Raw genomic sequence first — 14,433 nt, forward strand, 5'->3', positions numbered from 1 at the left:
CACACGTAGCAACCATTCTCTACATCTGAACTGACTGCACACTAGTTTAGAGTTTATCTCTTTTGAGTTCAGTAAAATGATCTTATTTATGATAATTTAATACATAAAATCTCTTATTATTTTGATTATCTGATAGACTGGATATACTATTTCATTACTCCGATCGGACCAAACATGTTAAGTTTAGCAAACAAATTATTATCTTCGAATCTCTTCTTTCTTTGGTTGAATCCTTGATTTTTCAAACCGCTGTATTCTCTTTTTAGATTTCGATTTGGGTTCTTGGACAAGTGATTAATTACTTTTACCTAAACTATGGTGAGAACACAGGAGTAGAAGACAAAATTTACTATAATTAATATGTTACTACAATTAATTATGTTAATTAAAATTTAACTTGAATTTATATAATTGCAGATACAAGCTAAAAGGCAGAGTTTAAGCTGTGATCCACAAACTCGTGTATTTCGCTGAGGGCTAATTATTTTTTATTCGTAAAACACGCTGTGCATAATCTTGCCGTCTAACTGTTTGCTATTTTTGATCATGCCAGTAAATTTTGCGCAGTTTTTGGCGCAATAATTTGCAGTCATTTTATGAGCAGTAAGTTATGTAACATTTCTGCTATTGTTTTCTAAACATCAATTAAATTAACGGATTTTACATCAAATCTATCGTTTTTTTGCCAAGAAAATTTGTTGCAGACAAAATGCTTTTTTTTCCAAATTTGACTAACTGCAGGGGTTATTTGTAGTCTGCACTATTATTATTATTATTATAAAATTATAAAACGTGAATATTTATATTTGAAATCCTACAGATAAGGATGCTGAATCAATAATTTGTCGTAATATTTCTTATTATCGTACGTCTTATTTATTTGCGCATTTTGTCTTACTTCGCACTGCTCATATACTGTCACAATTTAATTTTGGTTTCTTATTCCTATTTCTGATTACTTAATTTGTGACAAACGCATCTAGATCGTACAATCATTAATATCTATTCAAATTTTTGCCACGTTTCTTCACAAAATGATTTTTTGAGTCAAAAACGCAAATGTAATAATCATGAAGTACGTTCTTTGTAGCTGCACGCTGCACTACGTTGTAATTTTCCGTAGTAAACGAATTTGTCTAAAAAAGGACATTTAAAACGTAAAAAAAGCCAAGTACATATCTTTACACAAAACTTTATAAATGATACTAGGCAAAAAAATAAAGTATTTAAAAAAAATCAAATATAATGTAAATAAAAAAGAAATTTATTAGGGGGAAAAAATTAAAAAAACCGTTATTTTTATTGTAAGAAAAACAGCTGATTTTCCAGTTTTATACTTGGAGATCGACGAAGAAATCGCCCCACTAAAAGACAACTTTTGTGCACGACATTTCTTTGATACTTCTATATAATATACCATAAATATAATCTTTAATATCTTAATATCTAGAATTAGACTTATTATCACCAGTGGATATCAATCTCTCCTTTTCCATCATATGCCTTTTAAAGTATATCTGTTTTTCCACATTTGTTTCTTCTTTCTCTCCGTTTATAGCATTTCCCTTCTAGACAATGCTGCAGAGAATTAAGACCGTCAGTGTTTAAAAATAAGACACATTCTTGTGCAGGAATAATTTAACGACTAATAAATTTTTAATGTTACCTCGTTTCGACTTTTATTCACTTGTAAAATTTGTTTTATTTGGCGAGGGTTGAACATCCTTGGAACTCTGAACCTTTACAAATGACGATGGATCGGTCTCAGTTATATCGTTGTTCACGGTCGGTACCAGAGTAGGATCTAAAATTACAGGTGACCTTCGAATAACATACTTCGCTACTTGTATTGCACGAAATCTCGAATAGCAGTGGGTGCGTTCAGCCGATACTCCGCTAGCCTAGCAATCGTGAGCAGTCGCTCGTTTTCGCTCGTTTTCTCTCCTTTGACCCAATGGATTAAAAGGAGAGGAAACGAGCGACTGCTCACGATTGCTAGGCTAGCGGAGTATCGGCTGAACGCACCCAGTGTCGAAAAATTTGTTTACATTATCTCTTCGATTAAGGTAATGTCAAAATTACCGCCAGAACGTAATTTTCGCGTACATACATGCGATTTTTTATTGTTCTATAGAATTATAAATCCTTTTCCGTATTTCGAATGTTTCTTTTTGAAGTATACACGCAAACGGAGAAGAGACGAGTCAACTTTACATTGAGAAAAAAAAAATTATAAAAGTATATAATTTTTTCTTTCTCAACGTAAAGTTGACTCGTCCTTTCTCCGTTTGGGTGTATACCTTAATCCTGGAAAATGATTTATAATTCTATAGAACCAATAAAAAATAGCACATACGCGAAAATGACATTTTATCAATGAAACAAATGACTCCAGAATCGCCTTAAAGTATTTTGTTACTTAGCGCGAGACACTACTGTGTCTCTTGATAAAACTAAAAATATAATGTTATAAACTAATAACATATTAGGCTTTTTTTAAGTCTTTTTTAAATAATCTCTTAAATCCCTTAAAACCAAATGCCCAATTTCATACAGATCTGGAGTCTTGAACTGCACAGTTTTCAAAGAACACGAAATCAATTAATCGTGTTATTTAAGAGTTACCTATATATAATTGAATACTGCTTATACATTGCGTTATGATTATAACGGAGCAGCTGAGAACGATTTAAGATTAATTAAAGATAGATAACAACAGATTAATAATAAAAATGCAAAAACTCAATTTTCTCAAAAACTTGTAATTTCTCTTAGTTCGTAAGAAATTTAGAAATACAGTAACTTTTCTTTAAAATCAGTAAAGTATCCTTAACACACTTCATCCATATTGTAAACAAACATATATTATATAAAATCATTAAAAGAAAAAGGCAATATCTTTTAGAGTATTGAACAATTGAACAATTAAGAGAAAAATTAAACAGTATAAAATATATTAAGAAAAACTTTTTACAGTTTAGATTATTCTCTATACCTATTTCCTACAAATATGTTATTAACAGATCTGAATCTTTATCCAAGTCAGGTTTACTTTAAAACGTTCGTTATCATGATGATTCACCAATCGCATTGCAGAACCGAATATATGTTACCTGAAACATTTAATTCTTCTGAAATCTGCTTATCCAATGACTGTGTCACATCTTGCACGTCGTTGGTTTGTTCAAGCCTAATATGCAGCTCTCTTTCAATTTTTTCTCCAAACGAGAAGAGAACTGTTTTCAAGGCATTTACAGCAGAACCCTGCGCAAACAAAAAGTCCCAATTGTTTGGTTAAAATATAAAATATACCGTTCATTTTTTCAAGTGACTGACGCATACAATTTTGGCATTAAGTATCGACAAGCCTCTTGTGGGTTCCTTATCTGTGCTGCAATAACCAACATCCTCGTGAAAATTTCCATTCTCAACCTGGACCTTAACATAACTGACGCAACCAGCGTCGGTTGTACTTCCGAAATCATTTTTGAAATCTGTAACAAATTCGTGAGTTTATTTTTATAGACCTGACAATTCATACTTATGAGAATTTATTCAGCTAATAACACAGATATACCTAATGTTTGTTTGATAACAGTATGACTCCACTTGCCCTCTCCAAAAACCCTATTGGCCGCTGAGATTATATCAGGAAATTCCGCTATTAAATCCATCGGTTCTATTTCGTCGCTAACTAAAATTATTAAAAAATTATCTTTTTAAAAATGTATTAAAAAAGTCACCGAGTACACACACGCTAGTATGAGAAACTATTAATATGTATATTGAAAAAACTATTGTAAAAAATTGTTTTGATACATCCAATCAAAATATAAAATAATTATGCATTGCAACATGCAGGAAACGATGATGTTAATTTCCGTAAGAAGAATGTTTAGGTAAATAATAAAGGCTGTTCAACATTTCATAATTTTAAAATGTTAAAATTTTTCGTTCCCTCGCACACGTTTCCTCATTTCGTTCCCTTCCTTCACACTATAGACTTAGGGCCACTTCAACCAAACTCTAAAGTCTACTTACGCAATGACTTATGTGTCACAATGAATCTTTTCATGTCGCTAACGTGTTTAGGAATAACCTGTTTTCGCAGCAGTGACAGCCGCAGCTTTCTTTCAATTTTTCCTCCAAACGACAGGAGAACTCTTTTTAAAGCATTTACAGCAGAACCCTGTGCAAACAAAAATGTCTTAATCATTCACCCAAACTATAAAATGCACTGCTTATTCTTCCCAAGTAACTGACATACAAATCTAACTGTTTGTATGGACAAGCCTTTTGTCCATTCCTTTACATCGAAATAACCAATATCCTCGTGAAAGTTTCCATTCTCAAGCTGGATCTTAACGAAACTGACGCAGCCATAATGATATTCCCAACGAATTCCTGTAAATTCTGTCAACGAAATCTATAACAAATTCACAAGCTTATTTTTATAAACATGACTATAAACACTTATGAGAATTTTTTCATCTAATGACAGATATACCTAAGGTTTGGCTGACCACAGTATGATTCCACTTGCGCTCTCCAAAAACTTCATTGGCCGCTGAGATTAAATCATGACGACGTTCCAGCAGTTCCAATGCTGAGGGTGCATGATCTTCCTCCTCCTCCTCCTCCTCCTCCTCAAGCTCGTGTGCATCAGGAAAACCCGTTGCTAAATCCACTGGTTCTGCGGTAGCGAACGTGTTGACTGAAACACTTTTTCTTAAATCTGCTTACCCAATCACTGTATCACATCTCTTTGTACATAGTTACCTTGTTCAGAACTAATCTGTCTTCGTAGCTGTTGCATCTCTTTTTCCACTTTGTCTCCAAACGACAGAAAAACCCTTTTTAAGGCATTTACAGCAGAACCCTGCACAAACAAAAATGTCTTAATCATTCAGCCAAAATATAAAATGCACTGCTTATTCTTTCCAAGTGACTGACACATACAATTCTGGCGTTTTGTATCGACAACAATCTTGTAGGTTCCACTGCGTTAAAATAACCAATATCCTTATGAAAGTTTCCATTCTCAAGCTGGACCTTAACAGAACTGACGCAGCCAATATAATATTCTGTGCCAATACAATCTTCATTAGTATCGAAATCTATAACAAATTCGCGAACTTATTTTAATAGATCTGACAATTCACACTTATGAGGATTTATTCGGCTAATGTCAGATGACCTAAGTTTTGGCTGACTACAGTATGATTCCATTTGCCCTCTCCAAAAACTTTATTAGCCGCTGAGATTAAATCAGAAAAATCCGCTGCTAAATCCATCGGTTCTGCGGTACCAAATGTTGACTGCGGCACCAATGTGTTGACTGAAACACTTGATTTTTCTGAAATCTGCTTATCTAATGATTTATCACATCTCTTTGCATATATAATAGTTACCTTGTTCAGAACTAATATGTCTTCGTAGTTGTTGCAGCTCTTTTTCCACTTTGTCTCCAAACGACAGGAGAACTCTTTTTAAGGCATTTACAGCAGAACCCTGCGCAAACAAAAATGTCTTAATCATTCAGCCAAAATATAAAATGCACTACTTATTCTTTCGAAGTTACTGACACATACAATTCTGGCGTTTTGAATCGATAAGCCTTTGGTTAATTCCTCTGCGTTATAATAACCAATATCCTCGTGAAAGTTTCCATTCTCAAGTTGGACCTTAACAAAACTGACGCAGCCAGTAAGATATGGATCATTTAAAGCATCGTAATTCACGTCCTCGAAATCTATAAATTCGCAAGCTTATTTTTATAGATTTAACTATTCACACTTATGATAATTTATTCAGTTAATGACAAATGTACCTAAGGTTTGGCTGACTACAGTATGATTCCATTTGCCCTCTCCAAAAACTGTATTAGCCGCTGAGATTAAATCAAGAAAATTCGTTGCTAAATCCGTCGATTCTGCGGTAGCGAACGTGTTGACTAAAACATTTGATTTTTCTGAAATCGTACCATATCTCTTTGTATATAGTTACCTTGTTCAAAACTAATCTGTCTTTGCAGCTGTTCCAGCTCTCTTTCAATTCTGTCTTCAATTGACAGGAGAATAACTTTTTTTAAGGCATTTTCAACAGAACCCTGCGCAAACAAAAAGTCCCAATCGTTCAGCCAAAGTATAAAATACATTTCTGATTTTTTTTTCAAGTGACTGACGCATACAATTCTGGCGTTTTGTATCGATAAGCCTTCTCTAGATTCCTCTGCAATGTAAGAACCATCGTCCTCGTAACAGTCTCCATTCTCAAGCTGGACCTTGACATAACTGACGCAGCCAGTACGATATGGATCATTTATTTTATTATCGCGATCTATAACAAATTCGCGAGCTTATTTTTACACAGACCTGGCTATTAACATTTATGAGAATTTATTCAACTAATGTACCTAATGTTTGTTTGACAACAGTATAGCTCCATTTTCCCTCTCCAAAAACTTTATTGGCCGCTGAGATTAAATCACGACGTTCTGCTGACAATGAGATTAAATCACGATGTTCCACTGCTGAACGACAGGGTACTGCGCCTTCTCGAATTTGTGCTCATTCTCCGCCATTACTTGTTTTGCAGCGAACTGAAACTACTGAAAGGCGAAATCATCCATATCTTTATATAAGATTTACTTTTGTATGAGTTAAATTATAGAGATTACTTTCTGTTTCTGTTTTACGCTAAAAAAACCACAAAAGTCAAAATCTGTGACATTACACACGATTTTGATACACGAAAAATATTCATGCCAAAAACGAACCAATCACAGTCGAAAGATCTCGATAAAGAGAATGCCGCACTGAAACCTGAAGGCTCGAAATAAACAATCACAGCAGACAAAAATCGACTCTTATCCTTAATACGGTGAATCATGACGTAAATATTACATATTATGCACTGAACGTGGCAATGTGGCGTTTTTTTTACATTAGAACATTTGGTTGACCAATTCCTTTATATTCTTTTTACAATAATTTATCTGGATAAGCATTTAATTCAATAGCGTTCATTGTTCCTTTTTTTAGATGTTTGTAATAATTGTAATGTAATGAGAAATATATCTGATACACACACAATATCGATGCTTAAAATTGGAAAAAGATAAGTTAAAGAGAAAGTTAAACCCAGATTTAAATTCTATATTGGTAAAAATGGACTTAAAAGCCTATTTCGTAAACGTTTAACAACATCGTTAAGTGCTTTGCGCATAGTATATGTATATCTGTGCAATAATGATGTTAACGTTTACAGAATAAGCCTTTTACGTTTTTGCACTAGATTAAGGCGATTTATAATTCTATTATCTAATCATTCAATATTCCACAAATTTTCATGAAATGATATATTTCAATATGTTGTAAAACGCAAATAAAAAACGAAAAATATATCTAACATTTCATATTTTTATAATAGCATTAATTTATACTTTGCAACAGAATATATTAACAATTTTCAGTATATGGATAAAAAAAAATGCTATCACGAAGAACTTTCTCCTCATTTTATTTGGGCCTGATTTCTATTACTGAACTGGCTGCACTAGTTATGCAGAGTTTATCTTTTTCTTTCTAACGCGGAGTAAAAAAGATAAACTCTTAACTATAGTGCAGCCAGTTCAACAATTGAAAACAGACTCCTTTTCATGTGTGACGAACGTTCGAAATTAACTACAATATCTCGATTCTATGATCGTCTTTGAATGCGTTTCAATGCGTTTGCGGAGCGTCGCTATTAGTGCTATTTTCTGTCCTTGTTTTACATCTAATAAAGATAAACAGAATGATGTGAAATAGTTCTAATAGCGCGCTCCGCGAACACAACTTTTTATGAGCAGAATGAAGATTCGGAACTTTAAACTGAGCGAGATGTCTTCTTTTTTATCTGCCTCGTGCTTATCCATACAACAATTGATAACCATCGTCGCCGGGATTGAACGTGTAAATATGACGAACAGGACCATGCGTCGTTAAACGTCGATTCCAGGAATTCCACAGCACTGCCATATTTACCTTTTGTAATTCTTCGCACGAGCTCGGGCCGACTATTTTCACGATCTACGCGATCTAAAATTTCTAGTCCCTTCCTTCCTTTTTGGTTATTGGCTCCTGCCTTGTCCTGTCTCTGTAAAGTTTTAGTTAACTGAGTTAGCTCGAGATACATGAGCGCTCAGAATCGAGAAACGATGCATTGGTGGCTTGTGTATGTATGTATGTACATACATACGTACGAATAGCTCACAGGTAGTCTTTATCGCGTTTAGGGAAACGCGCATACGATCGACGACCACGCGGATTGATAGACGATGTGGCGATGGATTTTTCAACGTCGCGCTCTATGTCTGTTTCAGGGTTCAACGTGAAAAACGGCTAAATCTGATGAGAAGAAGACTGTCACACGCGACGAGATCGCAACTACGATGAAACCGCGCGATAAATGCTCAATTACGAGAAACAGAAATAGAAAAGTTCGGAACCACATTCAAAATAAATCATCAAATGATATTTACGATGATAGACGGTAAGGTATATAGCTCAAGCTGTAACCCACACGCCTTCATCATCTTCGTGCTTCATTTGCGGTTCCAAACCATCTCAAATGAACAACTTAACAGAAATTAATAAAAGGTCTAACAAAGAAAAGAAGCACTCAAATTAGGAATGTCACCCTTGCACGCACGAATCAAATTCATGGAATGTATATTACATATTGCCTACAATTTGTCTTTCAAGAATAAGTGGTCAACAACGCCAGAAACACGCGTTAAAAAAGAAGAAACAAAAAAAAGAATACAAGACGCTTTTTATAATAAACTTGGACTGAAGGTAGACATCGTTAAACAAGGTTCCGGATCATCTAATGACGGAAATACTTCTCGACGATTTTTTGCTGATCCAAAAATCACAGCAGAAATAACTGGAGTTGACGAGAAATTGATCAGAAGATTTTCCACAATATTACAAACGATTAATTGTGGTGAAGAAATAAATTCAGAAAAATTCGGTTCTTATGCGTACAAGGCAGCGGAAATATTTATTGAAAAATATTCTTGGTACTTTATGCCAATTACCGTTCATAAAATTCTTCTTCACGGTAAGGAAATTATAGAAAATGCCTCGGAAAATGCAGCGTTACCTGTTTGGGACATTATCGGAAGAAGCTCAAGAGGCAAGAAATAATTAAGGACTATAAACGATATTGACTTAATCATAGTAGAAAATGTAGCCGTCTGTTTACAAATGAAGATGTTATGCATATGATGATGCTCGTGTCATCCGATCCGTTAATAACTAGTTTAAGAAGTAAACCACATCAAAAAAATTTAGACTTAAGCGATGATCGACGCAAGAATTACTTTGCTCTTATACGTAAATTAAATGTAAATGTAAATTGAATTTTTATTTAATTTAAATCAAATACTTGTTCCTATTATTAATTTTTAATAAATATACACTTTTGCAATTTTTATAAGTCAACATTGAAAGGTTCTATGATCATTCATTGCATATTTTACAAGTAACATAATTTTTTCCGCGATTCGCGCAAACGGCTCCACTGTGCGCCGCGGCCGCAGCATATCCCCTCTAACTGGCTAGTTCGGACACGAACCATTAGCACGGACGCAAACCATGTGCGGTTACCGAGCGAAACGACGTAGTTGATACGCACTTTCTCAGGCGGCGCGTCGGAAAATGTGACACAGAAAAATTGACGAAAAATGCCGGGATGGCCTCTCTCAGGTTTCTCTCTGACAGAACAGAAATTGACGTGATCCACCCATGCTGGGTAGAGCTCTAGATTATAAGAGTAGCGCAAAAGTCCGAAACCTTTGATCCTTGCGAATGCCGACAACCGCGTGTTCCTATTGGTCGACCGCCATGTCGGTATCGTCTGTCTCTTTCTACACCATGCTCTTTCTCACTCTTTCTCGACATGGCAAAGACACACGAGGACAACATAACCTGTTTGATGTGGTGATTGTGGTCTGATTCCGATTGTGTGTGACGAAAAGAATGCGAAAAAATTATTTTGTACAAAATGCCGCAGTGTTGTGCAGACGGTTGCTTTTCGCAGCAAGGTACAGGAAAAATGTTACATCGGTTGCCAACTGATTCAGTTCGGAGAGCTGAATGGGTTCGCAGAATCGGACGAAAAAGCTGGACGCCGAACAACAACTGCAGACTCTGTGAGGTATTACAGTGAAATTTTGTAGTATTTTATAATATATATTATAGGATATTTTTTGTACTATGTAGAAAGTAGATAGTATATTTATTATAATGCTTAATAATATATATATATATATATATATATATATATATATATATATATATATATTTATATATTTATATGTAGCTTACGAATTAGTCGGATAATAAATAATTAGATAATGAAAGCATCGTAATCATAATGCAGACAGAAATAAAAATTTATGATTACAGAATGCACAATAAATTACGTAAATGAATTAAATAAATGACGTTACTGCATTTTCCAGGATCATTTCACTCCTGATCAGTATGAACAAAATAGAATAGACGGATTAAGAAAACTGAAATGCAATGCTGTTCCATCTATATTCAAATATAGATGTGAAGAGTCACAAAATAGAGATTCGCTAATTGGTAACATGAGAAGTGATACTCCATGCATGGGTAAATGTTTATATTTTAATGCATGTATGTGCACTTTTAAATGAATGTACCCCGATAGTAAAAGATGTGGTGACAAAATTTGGATAAAATTGTGAATGCTGCAATTATTGTCCAATATTTGCCCAGTTTTCCTATCTGGTTACATAATATATCTAAAGATAATATTGAATGAAAGTACAATATTAATGCTGTATATATATATATATATATATATATATATATAAATGTATTATGCACTGCAAATTTTCCAGATGATGGGCCATCTTCAACTAATAATGATCCTTCTACAGAATCACACATTATACCGGATGCATCATCTTCAACTAATAATGATCCTTCTACAGAATCGCACATTATACCGGATGCATCATCTTCAACCAATAATGATCCTTCTACAGAATCGCACATTATACCCGATGCACCATGTTCTGTAGATTTCTCAAGACCAAGTAAAATAATTAATTTTTAATTAACTCTCAGTATCTTAATATTGTAATGTATTTTTAATTGCTTTAAATGTTATTATAGAATTGCCACGTCCAATACCAGAACATTCGATTGACATTGAGAAACAGGAATTACTTGGAAAAATACAATTATTACGTAAGAAAAACTACAAGCTTAAAGCGAAAATAAAGCAACTTAAATCTTCGTTTTACACTGAGAAACAGGAATTACTTCAAAAAGTAAAATTACTATATAAGAAAATGCGGAATGTTGAAGCAAAAAGACAGAAAATTGAATCTTCGATCCAGAAGCTTGAGGCCGAAAGAAATCGACTTGAATCTGTCACAAAATTATTGTTTAATGATGATCAGCGGAGATATTTAACACGTGGAAACACGAGAGGAATACCATGGAGCAAGGCTACAATAGAAACAGGTCTTAAATTAAGAAACGCTTGTGGAATCAAAGGCTATTCTTTCTTAAGGGATATTGGATTTCCCATTCCCTGTGAGCGTACCCTTCAGCAGAAAATAGAGAACATGAAAATGCAGCCTGGTATATTAGATTTTGCAGATGTTTTACAAACAAAAGTAAGTATTTACTTTCATATAAATGTTTGACAGTAAAGGGATATATTATGCATTAATGTGTTTCAGATATCACTTATGAATGATCATGAACGTGAATCAGTATTGATGATTGATGAGATGGCACTCTCACCATCTTTTGCTTTCGATCAGTCCTCTGGTATTGTTATGGGACGACCAAGTATACCAAATGCAAAAGGTGAGATGGACAAAATAGCCACTCATGCATTAGTATTTATGTTAGGTGGTTTATCAACACGCTGGAAACAAACCGTTGCGTATCATTTCACATCCAATTCGTTTTGTCCTCGAAGAACGAAAGATTTTCTTTTTGAATTGATAACAGTCTGTGAAACCAAACAACTCCACATTAATGTTGTGATTATGGACATGGGAGGACAAAATCAAGCACTACTCAGGGAATGTGGGATTGTCGCTGGACAACATTCGCAAATTATTAACTATTGTTCTCATCCCTCCGATAATCAACGGAAACTTTTCTTCATGTTCGATGCACCACATCTACTTAAGAATCTACGCAATCATGTGACTAATGGCCAAAAAATAGAATTGCCTGAAGATATAATAATTCGCGAGAAACTTCCATGCAATTTTGTATCCATTACGTACATTGCCGAATTACTGCATCTAGATACGCTACATGATTTGAAGCTAGCTCCACATTTACGACCAGCAGCTTTACAACTGTCACATTATGATAAAATGAAAGTTGGATTGGCAACAGCAATTTTCAGTCAAGAAGTTGCTGCTGCATTGGAATATCTTGTAAAGACAGGGAAAATGGAAGAGAATGCTTTGACGACAGCCTGGTTTTTGAAGACAGTACATCGTTGGTTTCGCTTTATATCATCACGTTCGAGGAAAACGGCAATGAGTTATTTTGATAGACAAAAATACCAAGAAGCAACCGAATTTTTGACATCATGCTTATCAATGTTTTTAACCATGCGAATTGGAGATGCGTGGAAACCAGTTCAAAGAGGTCTTGTTTTGACGACAACTACAGCGTTGGAATTGCAAGATTTTTATCTAAACACAAAAAAATTTGGATTTGTCCTTCTTAGCAGACTTTCTCAAGATGCATTAGAAAATTTATTCTCTATGATTAGAGGAAAGAATCCAGTTCCAACTCCGAAGGAATTCAAAAGTGCACTTAGAATGATATCTGCAGCACAATATTTTAAACCAAATAAAAATGGTAATTATGAGGCAGAAGATGCTGATTTCCTCTTTGAGTACTTGAAGACACGACAAAGTTCGTCGACTAAAATAGGTATGTACATTTAGAAACTGATGTTAATACTATTTTGCTTACTACAAATAGACACTGAACATTCTTTAATGTTTTCAGATCTACCTGATTTTACCTACGGAAGCAGTTTGTGCGACGAGAACGTTAGCCCTAATCAATTTATTGAAAGTAAGATTTTCTGCAACTAGACATGACATAAATGCCCATAATTATTGTGTTTATTGTCATATATTTTGTATAACTTGTTCAATATTATTATCTTACTTTAGACAATGTAAGTCCTGAGAACAGCTTTTCACGAAATACAACGGATGTCTCTACATCTATTTATATGGATCTGGAATCGATTGGTTCAGTTTTATCTGGTATATGAATAAAATCTTTATTTCGAAATTTCAGATATCTCAATATCTTCGACTGTTACGAAGTAATATAAAATTTTTTTGTACTAAAAAAATTTTTTTTTACTGCAGTATGTAGGTTTCATTGATGCTTTATAATTGTACATTTTTCATAATGAAAACAAATACTTTATTTGCAGAAGAAGAAGGTCAATCTTTATATAAACTTAGTGGAGCAGTTGTACGAACGGTTATAAATAGGCATCGCATACGATGCGAAACGTGCAAATCGGCTTTATTGAAATCTACTTCGTGTGATATTTCTCGTGTACAGGTTCTCACTGATCTAAGCAATTACTCTCGACCAGACACTTTTGACAAAAATTCAGGGCTAATATTTTGTAGCGAATTGGTTTATTGTTTTTTACAAAATGCAGAGTTCATATTTCGAAAACGTGAAGAAGAAATTCTATCAGGTGTAGTTACATTCTCTGAAATGTTAGAAACGTTGCTGCCGCTTTGTATTACATACAAATTTCCACCGTGCCATTCTGTTGGAAAGCATATCTTGAAAGCATATCTTTTTTCACGCATTCATTTCATCGTGCGTAAATTTAACAATACAATAGTTCGTAATAAATCTTCGAAGTGTGGAAGCAAGAGCGTTGGTATGAGAAATGCTGTAAACAAGTATATAATTACACTTGTGATAACATATAATGTGATAAACATTAAATATAAGTACAAATATATATATATATATATATATATATATAAACATACCAAAGACACAACATAAGTACAAAGATACAATATAATTTATATGTGATTCAAAATAAAATTATAAAATTTCAAGACTTTTTTTATTTCATTATCCTGAATATCATACAGAGTGCATTAAAAATATAATAATTACTGCGTTTCAATATTCACTGCAAATAGATATGTACATACCACAAAACAAATTTATAATACATTTATATATGTTACGTATACTATAAATGTTCCATATTGGCAGTGAGCGGAAAACGGTTTACATGTCTCGTTCAAATTTTTCGCGCCCTTTTAGTACCAACATGTCCGACTTTTGCGCTACTCTTATAATCTAGAGCTCT

The 14,433-nt window shown here is 33.9% G+C and overlaps 1 protein-coding gene across 1 annotated transcript; it reads right to left on the bottom strand.

Annotated features, from left to right (window-relative positions):
• Window positions 1-435: 435 nt before the first annotated feature.
• On the bottom strand, window positions 436-4,852 carry LOC139812208 (uncharacterized). Its single transcript, XM_071776880.1, has 8 exons — window positions 4,508-4,852; window positions 4,268-4,426; window positions 4,042-4,189; window positions 3,578-3,694; window positions 3,343-3,494; window positions 3,114-3,264; window positions 1,667-1,804; window positions 436-1,578 (listed from the first exon to the last, which is right to left on the bottom strand). Exons 3-7 carry the CDS (start codon window positions 4,073-4,075, stop codon window positions 1,680-1,682), a joined length of 579 nt encoding a protein of 192 aa, XP_071632981.1. The 5' UTR covers window positions 4,076-4,189; window positions 4,268-4,426; window positions 4,508-4,852; the 3' UTR covers window positions 436-1,578; window positions 1,667-1,679.
• Window positions 4,853-14,433: the final 9,581 nt, after the last annotated feature.

Source organism: Temnothorax longispinosus, chromosome 1 (assembly GCF_030848805.1).
Source record: "Temnothorax longispinosus isolate EJ_2023e chromosome 1, Tlon_JGU_v1, whole genome shotgun sequence".
Lineage (NCBI taxonomy): Eukaryota > Metazoa > Arthropoda > Insecta > Hymenoptera > Formicidae > Temnothorax > Temnothorax longispinosus.

Excerpts from the sequence above, each read along its gene's own strand:
- LOC139812208 (XM_071776880.1), bottom strand. The coding sequence starts at position 4,075 with ATGAAAAGATTCATTGTGACACATAAGTCATTGC. Across the intron at positions 3,495-3,577 it reads TGTTATCAAACAAACATTAG|ATTTCAAAAATGATTTCGGA; the intron begins GTATATCTGTGT and ends AATTTGTTACAG. Across the intron at positions 1,805-3,113 it reads AGAAGAATTAAATGTTTCAG|ATCCTACTCTGGTACCGACC; the intron begins GTAACATATATT and ends CTGTAATTTTAG.